This window comes from Salmo salar, chromosome ssa27, assembly GCF_905237065.1.
Source record: "Salmo salar chromosome ssa27, Ssal_v3.1, whole genome shotgun sequence".
Taxonomy (NCBI): Eukaryota; Metazoa; Chordata; class Actinopteri; order Salmoniformes; family Salmonidae; genus Salmo; species Salmo salar.
In genome coordinates this window covers 36,325,133-36,336,848 of record NC_059468.1, presented here as the reverse complement: position 1 = coordinate 36,336,848, position 11,716 = coordinate 36,325,133, and the positions used below count along the sequence as shown (strand labels likewise).

Here is an 11,716-nt window from a genome sequence, read left to right as displayed (position 1 = left end):
CCAACCATTAGTCTGCGTGATTAACAGGGGCCGAGCTAGAGCAGTGTTTGTGAGACGAGGGCAGGTCCCGGAAGGGGCCCGTGGCGGGGTCTTCTTCCAAAAACATCTGTAGAGGCAGAATGGTCTGAGCTACAAACTATTAAAAGCGATTTATGAAAAGCTGAGACTCACACGTAACATGTTTTTGTACTTGCACATGAAAACAATTTCTGTACTCACGGCATTCACATAAATGTATTTTTATCCGGATTCTGATTTGACTTTCTATTTCTTTTTTTACATTTGTTAATAAAACTCATTAATGCAACTGTTTAAATGAAAAACCATTTTTTACTGGGGTCTCAGGACTGACAGGGTTAGGTGGAAATGATGTGCAATGCTGAAGTCCAGCACATGGGGGAGTGACAGAGAGATTTATATAGAGAGAGAGTCGAGAGTCTATGTAATTTCCTTGGCTTACCACAATCATTTCCTGCGAAGTATTTGCAGGCTCTGAAATTACAGCTTTTTTGCTGTTGCTCAGCATGGGCTCTCGCTGCGCTTTAAAAAAAAACGGCCCAGCTGCAGACAGCACAGTAGCTCCCAAAACACACTGTGAAAGGATATAAAGAGCCTTCATTAGCATTTCTGTTAAAGTGTGAGAGTATATTTACTTCAGTGTTGTTTTGGAATTAGAAGCATCAGTTGGATGTGGAGGGATGAAATGGCTGGATGCCTGGGATTTCAATGTTGTACTTTATAGAGTATCTGAGTCATTTCAGCCCATTTAACTGTCAAGGCTGCTCATACAAATCATTCACAATGACAGAAAGCTTTTTTTCAACATCACACAGCAAAAGTTTAGCTTGATACACTTGAAATACAGCGACATCCAAAATGAAAACTGGCTGGTTTCAAACTCTTTAAAGACTGATTTACTCCATTGTTCTACAATGCTGGACAATACTGCCTCCTGTTGTTCAGTCCCTGTAAGCAGATATGACATGAAAACCACAATGCGTTAATCTATGGGGTTAAAGTCTTAAACGAAGGCTGACTTTCAAAAGAATGAGGGACATAGTGTCAGAATTCAGGCTGTAGATGTGTAAGACACAATAAACACTGAGAAAGTTATCAGCCATTGACGTGACATTAACCAAATTAAACCTACAGTAAAATGTTATGATTACAATTTCCCTAAAGAACTGTCTATGTCAATGTTAGATTCTTAAAATGACCAGTTATCAGCTTTGCAAAAATGAAATTTAAAAGAAATGTATTTCTACACAGAGTTTAAGAAATATATTTATTATGAGGCTAAATTACAGCAATAGCCAAAAACAAACGTTAAAATTTGACCAGCATCACATGTAAAAACCATTACACATAGAATTGAATTGAGTTTTTGTACAATGTTGTGCAGCTATAGGCTTATAACTGGATCACAGGCCATGTGACCAACTAGATACCATCTAGACAGGCACTGGTACAGAGGCTCATGGGACTACTGGGGAGGCCTTCGACTATAGCTGTAGCTTGGAGCCCAGGCAGCACTTCTACAGGGAACCAGTGAGCCAGAGCTACGGTTAGCCTATTCTACTGCCTTCCTGGGGAGCTCTGGGGCCATGTGTGTCAAGCATATCAGAGTAGGAGTGCTGACGTTTTAGGATCACACATCACTGGGAAGGGAAATATGCTAGCTGTAGCTTGGAGCCCTTGGGGTGTATTCATTAGTGCACACCATAGCAAAGTGTTTTGCAACGAAAAACAAACATTTGTTATTGGACAAGTTCAGGTTAGGTCCACCCCGTTTCAGCTGTTTGCTTCCGTTTGGTTCCTATTGAATACACCTCAGTTAACACCTCGGGGAGGCTAGCTGGCCAGAGCAATGAGCTATAGACTATTTGTTGCCTTCCTAGGGAGCTTTGTGTATAAAGCGGATCAGAGCAGTGGTGCTGATCTAGGATCAGTTCCCCCTGTCCATATACTTGTATTCAACGTGATTTAAAGGGCAAAACTGATCCTACATCAGCAGTTCTACTCGGAGAGACACAGCCCCTGGACATTGTCTTCACGGTGTTATTACCTCTTGGTCTGAAGGGTAGTCAACCGTTCTGTTACATACGTAGTCTGATCAACAAAATTACAAAACAAAAAAATAACATTCCTTTCATTGCACTTTTGTTACAAATAAAGTGAAATTTACTGGCATGGAGGAACTTCGGTTGTCAGTTATGCAAATTGTTTGAAAGTCTGTGAAAGTAAATGATAAATGAGCCTGTTTATACAACGCTTTGTCTGTGTCTGAATATAGGCTTTACTACAAACACACATATGTTCAAATAAACACACTCTCATAAGACGTGCACACACACACACACACACACACACACACACACACACACACACACATACACATACACATACACACACACAGCTGTCAGAGAAACAGATTTCAAATGCAGGTGTCAGCAGCATGACAGCCAATCACAGCTGACCATGTTCCAGTGTCAGCCAGTCAGAGCTGACCATGTTCCAGTGTCAGCCAATCTTTTATTTACCTTTATTTAACTAGGCAAGTCAGTTAAGAACAAATTCTTATTTACAATGACTGCCTACCCCGGCCAAACCCGGACGACGCTGGGCTAATTGCGCACCGCCCTATGGGACTCTCGATCACGGCTGGTTGTGATACAGCCTGGAATCAAACCGGGGTCTGTAGTGACGCCTCTAACACTGAGATGCAGTGCCTTAGACCGCTGCGCCACTCGGGAGTCCACAGAGCTGACCATGTTACAGTGTCAGCCAATCAGAGCTGACCATGTTACAGCGTCAGCCAGTCAGAGCTGACCATGTTACAGTGTCAGCCAGTCAGAGCTGACCATGTTACAGTGTCAGCCAGTCAGAGTTGACCATGTTACAGTGTCAGCCAGTCAGAGGTGACCATGTTACAGTGTCAGCCAGTCAGAGCTGACCATGTTACAGTGTCAGCCAGTCAGAGGTGACCATGTTACAGCATCAGCCAGTCAGAGGTGACCATGTTACAGCGTCAGCCAGTCAGAGTTGACCATGTTACAGTGTCAGCCAGTCAGAGCTGACCATGTCACAGCGTCAGCCAATTAGAGGTGACCATGTTGCAGTGTCAGTGAAGGCCAGGTGAAGAGACCAGACATGCTGCTCAGTACCTACACTGTGAACAGCTAAAATACATATTTGAAACATGAACAAGTGGCATACAGAATGTTCCATGATTTGATGGCTTCTCCCTTTATAATATCAGCAGCTGTGCCTAGTCTAGTAAGAAGAACGTGTCCAGGAGAGAAATGTAGTGTCAAGTGTCATCAACGAGGATGTCTTTAGTAGTGCAGAGTGGAGGGGTGGATTTCATCAGGAGAGGCAGCAGTATACACGGACATGGGAGTAGTATGCCATTCCAAATCATGCAATTTATTAAAGGGGTTTTTGTCCACCACTGTTTCCTAGTGGGACGGCTGGTTTGGTGAACAACAGGACAGGGTGTGGCAGACAGCGGATGGGTGAGGTAATCTATGTACTACTATTAGGAGGAACAGCCCTCTGGCGGGCAGTCTTGGGCCTCTGGCGTGGAGGTGGAGGAGAGGCACGTTCGCTCCTGGATTCGGACGGCTGGGTTTCGGCCTGTGGAGAGCCGGTATCGCCCAACATCTCACGCAGGAACTTGAACTTGGACAGGAAGAGCTGCCAGACAACATACCAACCTGAGAGGTCAAACAGAGCAAAGGTCATCCAGGAGAAAGTGAACACTGACTGTGCGTAAGAATCAAATAATGAACTTGTTGTATTTGAGTCAGTGACCACGTTTACATGCACACAGTATTCCGGATAGTAGCTCATATCCCGCTTTGGGCCTTATTCAGGATAAGCTGTTTACACACACCTTTGATATCCCACTCACTAGTATCCATGAATAAACAGAATATTCCTCATTTAAGTTCATATGGGTTAGAAGTGTAATATAATATTTACTCCTGCAGAATTATTCATTTCTTGCAGTAAAATGATACAACAAATGTTAATTTTGATTTGTTTCTTTCAGCATCTCTTGAGAAAATGTGAATTGTATAATGTGTTATCTTTGACACTGTTATGCAAGCAGACAGTATTTCATCCACATAAAATATGCACTCAAGACGAACTAAAGTCAGCTTTTCATTTCCCTTAAACCGGTCAAACTGATGACATTTGGACATTCTGTACAGGACCAATCTTTCCACTGTTTTGGAGTTATTGTGTTTTCTCCCCGGTCCCTAAATGAAACAGACAACTTTACCAGTGTTAACTAGATTACTAATGCATTCATTCTATCGATGTAAGACATTATTCTGGTGAGCACTACTTTATTTAGTCTTCTGGGGCAACAAGTTATGACAGAAGAGAAGCTAAATTTATCCAACTATAGTTGACAAACAAATGGCCTACCAAATGTCAGAAATTATAAAAATGTCCTACCAAATGTCAGAAATTATGTCCTACCAAATGTCAGAAATTCTAAAAATGTCATACCAAATGTCAGAAATTATAAAAATGTCATACCAAATGTGAGAAATTCTAAGCAGAAACTTCTCTAAAATAGGAGTGAAAGTAGCCAGTATGGAGTGTCAGCAAAACAAATAATACTGAACAAAAATAAACACACATGTAAAGTGCTGGTCCCATGTTTCATGAGCTGAAATAAATAATATGATATGTACAAAAAGCTTACTAATCTCAAATTTGTTTACATCCCAGTTAGTGAGCATTTCTTCTTTGCCAAGATAATCCATCCACCTGACAGGTGTGGTATATCAAGAAGCTGATTAAACAGCATGATCATTATACAGGTGCACCTTGTGCTGGGGACAATAAAAAGCCACTCTAAAATGTGTAGTTTTGTCACACAATGCCAAACTTCTCAAATTTTGAGGGAGCGTGAAATTGGCACGATGACTGCAGGAATGTCCACCAGAGCTGTTGCCAGAGGACTTAATGTTAATTTCCTACCATAAGCCGCCTCCAACGTCATTTTAGAGAATTTGGCAGTATGTCCAACCGGCCTCACAACCTCAGACCATGTGTAACCACACCAGCCCAGGACCTCCACCAATTCATAACAGCTATGAGGGGCTTAGCTACAAACAGGTGCTAACTACGAACCTATAATAACATGTGTGTTGAGGTCTTGCACAGTCACTGCTCCTAAGTAAAGATAGCTGCTAACATGAGATCTTGATGATGTTGGATACGTACAGTAGCTCGCTATAATGGCAATGCAAGCTAGCTACTGTAGCTAACGGTTAACTGATACACTTCGAAGCGGTGACAGAAGTCCTCGTCAAATCTCAGTAACGTTAATCAAACAACATTCAAGAAAACTGAAAAATAACGAATGCAACACATTTGTTACTTACCAAAAACCATGAAGAGCAACGCGCACACAAGGGTGGCCACAATTACCAGCACAGTGAGACCAACGCTTTGCCACATTTTTGTCTTCTTGTTGTCAGTGTTTGCTAGCTAGCTCTAGTTACCAAGTAAGTAAACAGATGTTTACAGCTAACTCGTTAAATCGCTTTAGTTTAGAGTTGAGTCCGTTAATTCACTCGACAGACTGACATACAGTTTACAGGTGTTGTTTGCCACATAAATAACGTTATAACATAATTCCTCGCTTCAACACGGATGGAGGATAGCTACTGTAGCTAACTAGTTGTTGTTATTAAGGAAAACAAACCCCTCATTGCCGATACGGTTAGCTGGACGGACAGTCTGCCCCTCTGTCAAAATGTCAACGTCGCTTTGCTTCGCCTAAATCATGGACGGATAGCTAGGTATCACAAGAGGATGCAGTATCGGTCATATCTACATTATTGCAACCGGAACGATTACATTTGCAAAAATAAATACAGTACAGACAAGAGCCCACAAAATCATTGGTCTCGAAATTAGGCTGAAGACCAGCATTGCCTTTTGGGTACTGTAGTCCATATCATCACTCTGTAGTTCCACAAAACATGGGGGATTCATAATAAGAGATCAATTATTTTTTAGTAACAGTTTATGAAGATATGAATTATGTGCGCATCTTAATATTTTGTAATTATTGCATGTGTTTATTTTCACAATCATTGCAGCAGGGCAGCTATTTCCTCCAATCTTGTCAGCCTAGATTCAAAACATGTTTAAGTGACATATTTGGAGTGATTCGCACAACTGAAGCACAATTTGACAACTACAGATCAACAACAAAACTGTTTGTTGTTGATCTGGATCAATTTGCTGACATCTTCAGCCAAGTTGATGAAGGTCTTCATCATGTAACCAGGACATGTCTATTTTCACAGGTCCCAGTCAAATTCAAGAGGCACGTCTTTCATCTTCTCCATGTAGATCTGGTCAAACCTCTCACTCTGGGCCACAGTGAACATAGTCCTCCAGTCCCCAACCTTCCCTGGTCAGAGACAAAACAGACAGCATTTTGAGGGCATTATTTTTAGTGATATTTTCCTTGTTGAATTTTGTAACCAATAGTTGAAATGGACTTCATGACTAACGCAAACTTTCTTAATGTGGATAACATGGATGCCATACCTTTTCTAATAAAGGATCCAGTTTTTTTAAAATGCTGGATACTGTTTATCACGTCTACCCTGTGGGTCTTCCTTCATGTTCTTGAAGGAGGATTTGTCCACGATTGTGTCAATGGTTTGGTCATCTAGCTTTTTACCCAAGAAGGTTGATATCCTGACAACTGCACCTCGTGTGTCCTGAAAGCATTTGTTATAGTTTGATTACTAGTCTCAGCAATACACTGAGTGTACAAAACATTAGGAACACATCCCTTTTTCCCTCAGAACAGACTCAATTCGTCGGGGCATGGACTACAAGGTGTCAAACATTCTACGGTGGTGTTAAGTTGGCTGGATGTCCTTTGGGTGGTGGACCATTCTGTTTACACACAGGAAACTGTTAAGCATAAAAAACCCAGCAGCGTTACAGTTCTTGACATGTTCAAAGAGGTGTGCCTGGCATACCCTGTTCAAAGGCACTTCAATATTTTGTCTTTCCCCATTCACCCTCTAAATGTCACACATACACAATACATCTCTGTTGTCTCAAGGCTTAAAAAATATTATTTAACCTGTATCGTCCCGTTTATCTACAATGATTGAAGTAGATTTAACAAGTGACATCAATAAGGGACCATAGCTTTCACCTGGATTCACCTGGTCAGTCTACGTCATGGAAAGAGCATGTGTTTCTAATGTTTTCTCCGCTCAGTGTATATTATCCACTGTTATGTCATCTTATCTATTATGGAAATTAACTTACCTTGATCATATCTTCATATGTCAGGGAAAGGATGTCAAATTCATCTTTGTGAGCATACCAATCAGCAACATGATCAAACCAAGAGCCCCCGATAACTAAGAAAGAAACATTATTAGGGTATTTCACATTGACACTTTGGACATGTTTCGAATGGGTGAAAAATGTGTTTAAACTTCTGAGATATACTTACCCTCCCCCTTAAGAAATTGAATCAGAAATGTATTAAAGTCAGGTTCGCTCTTAAGGACTTTTGTGAAATTTTGGAGATGAAATAAGGACACGGCAACATCCTTTGGGTTCCTGGCTATGTAGATCACCTTAATAAACAATTGACTCAATTAGAATGCAGCCTTATCAATATAACTTTAACACCACAAAACTAATACAGTACGTAGTAGATTCAATTGATGTAAATTAAATAATCTGTCAAATCTCATTATTGGCATTCAGGTTTTTAAAAATGTAGTCAGTCTCTGAAGACCTTTTAAAAACATATTGTCTGTGTACAGTTTTTTTTAAACAATTATCAAAACATGGCTTTCACTGGCAGTTATTGTTTTGCATTCATTGCATGTTATCTCTTTCTCTCTCTTGCCTTTCCCTTCTCTCTCAGTCCTTGAGGGATCGAGGACAAATGTAAGTGAGACGTGAATGTTCTTGTTGATGGCTTGTTGTAGTCTATTTGTCTTATGTTCTCCTCAAGAAAGGGCACCAGTTCCTGGATTGGTTTGGTACTTCCTCCCTCTGTCATTTGATCTCCATGATACAGTAGGGACAAAATATACTGTGTCCATGTAGTTCCAGTGTTTTTAAAGAAATACAATCACAGCATTTGTGCGATCATGTTGCACATTCACAATACAATACCTAAATTCATGCAGAATTCAATAGATTGTGTAGTGGAGGCTATATGTCACACTACAGTAAGTATTGTATAGGCCTATAACCTATGTCAGATGCATGGTCTTACCTGACTGTGGGTAAGTAACAGCAACGATGTCGTCATCCCGTATTTCAAATGTCTCCAGAGAATCAAGGTGTTGGACGTGATGCACCCCTCTGACCAGGTTGATCCCCTTGTATGGGAAAAGCCCAAGGGCAGTCTTCTGAATCTTCTGTTCCTCTCCCATTCTTCAGTTAAAACAGCTATTACAGTCTAGAACAGCCTTCAGTTAAAACAGCTATTACAGCCTTTAGTTAAAACAGCTATTACAGCCTTTAGTTAAAACAGCTATTACAGCCTTTAGTTAAAACAGCTATTACAGCCTAGGACAATGTTCCATGTGAAGCCTAGGACAATGTTCCATGTGAAGTTAATACTGAACAAGGCAGTTAAAACACTGATCCTAGGCTGTCATTGAAAAAAGGAATTTCTTCTTAACTGACTTGCCTAGTTAAGTAAAGGTAAAATAAAAATACAAGCAGACATATTTTTATTTTTTTAACCCCTTGATCTCCATACCATTTTGAGATATACTTACCGCTTCCCTGAAGAAATTGAATCAGTCATGTTTGATACATATGAATCAGAAATGTATCAATCAAATGTATTTATAAAGCCCTTTTTACATCAGCCGAAGTCACAAAGTGCTATACAGAAACCCAGCCTAAAACCCCAAACAACAAGCAATGCAGATTTAGAAGCACGGTGGCTAGGAAAAACTCCCTAGAAAGGCAGGAACCTAGGAAGAAACCTAGAGAGGAACCAGGCTCTGAGGGTTGGCCAGTCCTCTTCTGGCTGTGCCGGATGGAGATTATAACAGTACATGGCCAAGATGTTCAAACGTTCATAGATGACTAGCAGGGTCAAATAATAATAATAATCACAGTGGTTGTAGAGGGTGCAACAGATCAGCACCTCAGGAGTAAATGTCAGTTGGCATTTTATGGCCGATCATTCAGAGTTAGAGACAGCAGGTGTGGTAGAGAGAGAGAGTCGAAAACAGGAGGTCCAGGACATCTTATTACCCATGGCACGAACCTGAGGGGGCGCCAACCCAGACAGGAAGATCACATCAGTGACTCAACCCACTCAAGTGACGCACCCCTCCTAGGGACAAAATGGAAGAGCACCAGTAAGCCAGTGACTCAGCCTCCGTAATAGGGTTAGAGGCAGGGAATCCCAGTGGAGAGCGGGGACCCGGCCAGGCAAAGACAGCAATGGTGTTTTGTCGCTCCAGTGCCTTTCCGTTCACCTTCACACCTCTGGGCCAGACTACACTCAATCGTAGGACCTACTGAAGAGAAGTCTTCAATAAAGACTTAAAGGTCGAGAATGATCTGCGTCTCTCACATGGATAGGTAGACAATTCCATAAAAATGGAGCTCAATAGGAGAAATCCCTTTCTCCAGCTGTTTGCTTAGAAATTCTAGGGACAATTAGGAGGCCTGCGTCTTGTGACCGTAGCGTACGTGTAGGTATGTACGGCGGAAAAATTTGGAAAGATAGATAGGAGCAAGCCCATGTAATGCTTTGTAGGTTAGCAGTAAAACCTTGAAATCAGCCCTAGCCATAACAGGAAGCCAGTGTAGAGAGGGACAATAAAGGAGTAATATGATCCAGTAATAAGGGAGTAATTTTTTTGTTTCTAGTCAAGATTCTAGCAGCCGTGTTTAGCACTAACTGAATTTTATTTAGTGCTTTATCCGGGAAGCAGGAAAGTAGAGCATTGCAGTAGTCTAATCTAGAAGTGACAAAAGCATGGATACTTTTTTCTACATTATTTTTGGACAGAAGGTTTCTGATTTTTGCAATGTTACGTAGATATAAAAAGCTGTTCTTGAAACAGTCTTGACATGTTCGTCAGAAGAGAGATCAGGGTCCAGAGTTACGCTGAGGTCCTTTACAGTTTCATTTTTTACAACTGTACAACCATTAAGATTAATTGTCACATCCAACAGAAGATCTCTTTGTTTCTTGGGTCCTAGAAATAGCATCTGTTTTGTCCGAGTTAAAAAAATTCCACCATCCAAATCAAATTGTATTGGTCACATACACATGGTTAGCAGATGTTAATGGGAGTGTAGCGAAATGCTTGTGCTTCTAGTTCCAACAGTGCATTAATATGTAACAAATAATCTAACAATTCCCCAACAACTACCTAATACACACAAATCTAAAGGGGTGAATGAGAATATGAACACATAACTATATGGATGTGCGATGGCCGAACGACATAGGCAAGGTGCAGTAGAAGGTATAAAATGCAGTATATACATGTGATATGAGTAATGTAAGATATGTAAACCATTATTAAAGTGGCATTTTTTAAAGTGCCGTTGTTTAAAGTGACTAGTGATCCATTTACTAAAGTGTCCAGTGATTGGGTCTCATTGTGGGCAGCAGCCTCTCTGACGTAATGATTGCTGTTTAGCAGTCTGATGGCCTTGAGATAGAAGCTGTTTCTCAATCTCTCGGTCCCAGCTTTGATGCACCTGTACTGACCTCACCTTCTGAATGGTAGCGGTGTGAAGAGGCAGTGGCTCAGGTGATTGATGTCCTTGATGATCTTTTTGGCCATCCTGTGACATCAGGTGCTGTAGGTGTCATGGAGGGCAGGTCGTTTTCCCCGGTGATGCGTTGTGCAGACCGCACCACCCTCTGGAGAGCCTTACGGTTGCGGGCGGTGCAGTTGCCGTTCCATGCTGTGATACAGCCCGACAGGATGCTCTCGATTGTGCATCTGTAAAGGTTTGTCAGGGTTTTGGGTGACAAGCGAAATTTCATCATCCTCATGAGGTTGAAGAGGCGCTGTTGAGCCTTCTTCACCACACTGCTTGTGTTGGTGGACCATTTCAGTTTGTCTGTCTTCACCTTCTCCACTGCTGACCCTATCGATGTGGTAAAGGAATACCCCCCTGAGTTGGACAAAAATGAATGGGAACATATTACCATTGGGTGAAACATATATTTGATGGCAAATACCACTCAATTGGATGGCAATTCCTGCAAAGCTTATTGCAACTGGCATATGGCAAATGCCAAGTGTCATACAGCAAAAATCCCAAAGAGGGCGAGCGCGCTCCATTAATTTTCATATTGCAAATGGACATCAAGTCAAGACCCAAGTGTCAAATTTTGAAAATTAGATAATTTTGAAAAAATGATCACCCTCTAAAGAAATTCTTTCTGGACCGTTTTTTGAAATTATTTAGATTAATTTTTTTGTCATTTATACATGTATAAGAACTGTATGAACATACCTTTTACATATGTTATTGAGTTGTCCATAAGGCATATGTTTTGTCCATTTGCAATATGTATCATAGGAAGTCAAGTCAGTGAACCACTGCCAACTGCAATAAGAAATGTCCAAATGCAATATATATGTCTTGAAAGTGCCAAATCAGGATGTTATGTTCATTTGCCATATATGATCATAGGAAGTCG

The 11,716-nt window shown here is 41.1% G+C and overlaps 1 protein-coding gene and 1 long non-coding RNA gene across 2 annotated transcripts; both read right to left on the bottom strand.

Moving 5' to 3' along the window:
• Window positions 1-1,271: 1,271 nt before the first annotated feature.
• Window positions 1,272-5,964, bottom strand: LOC106589022 (small integral membrane protein 13). Its single transcript, XM_014178661.2, has 2 exons — window positions 5,406-5,964; window positions 1,272-3,716 (listed from the first exon to the last, which is right to left on the bottom strand). The coding sequence occupies exons 1-2, from the start codon at window positions 5,479-5,481 to the stop codon at window positions 3,526-3,528; spliced, it is 267 nt and encodes an 88-aa protein (XP_014034136.2). The 5' UTR covers window positions 5,482-5,964; the 3' UTR covers window positions 1,272-3,525.
• A 247-nt stretch (window positions 5,965-6,211) lies between these two features.
• Window positions 6,212-7,622, bottom strand: LOC106589021 (uncharacterized). The gene is made up of 4 exons (XR_006762402.1): window positions 7,517-7,622; window positions 7,327-7,421; window positions 6,586-6,761; window positions 6,212-6,445 (listed from the first exon to the last, which is right to left on the bottom strand). It is a non-coding gene; the product is annotated as an uncharacterized lncRNA (long non-coding RNA).
• Between the last annotated feature and the right edge of the window lie 4,094 nt (window positions 7,623-11,716).

What these genes read in the sequence shown, in the direction of transcription:
- LOC106589022 (XM_014178661.2), bottom strand. Translation starts at nt 5,481, where the DNA reads ATGTGGCAAAGCGTTGGTCTCACTGTGCTGGTAATTGTGGCCACCCTT. An exon ending in GTTGCTCTTCATGGTTTTTG is followed by an intron (nt 3,717 to 5,405) that starts GTAAGTAACAAA and finishes TTGACCTCTCAG; the next exon opens with GTTGGTATGTTGTCTGGCAG.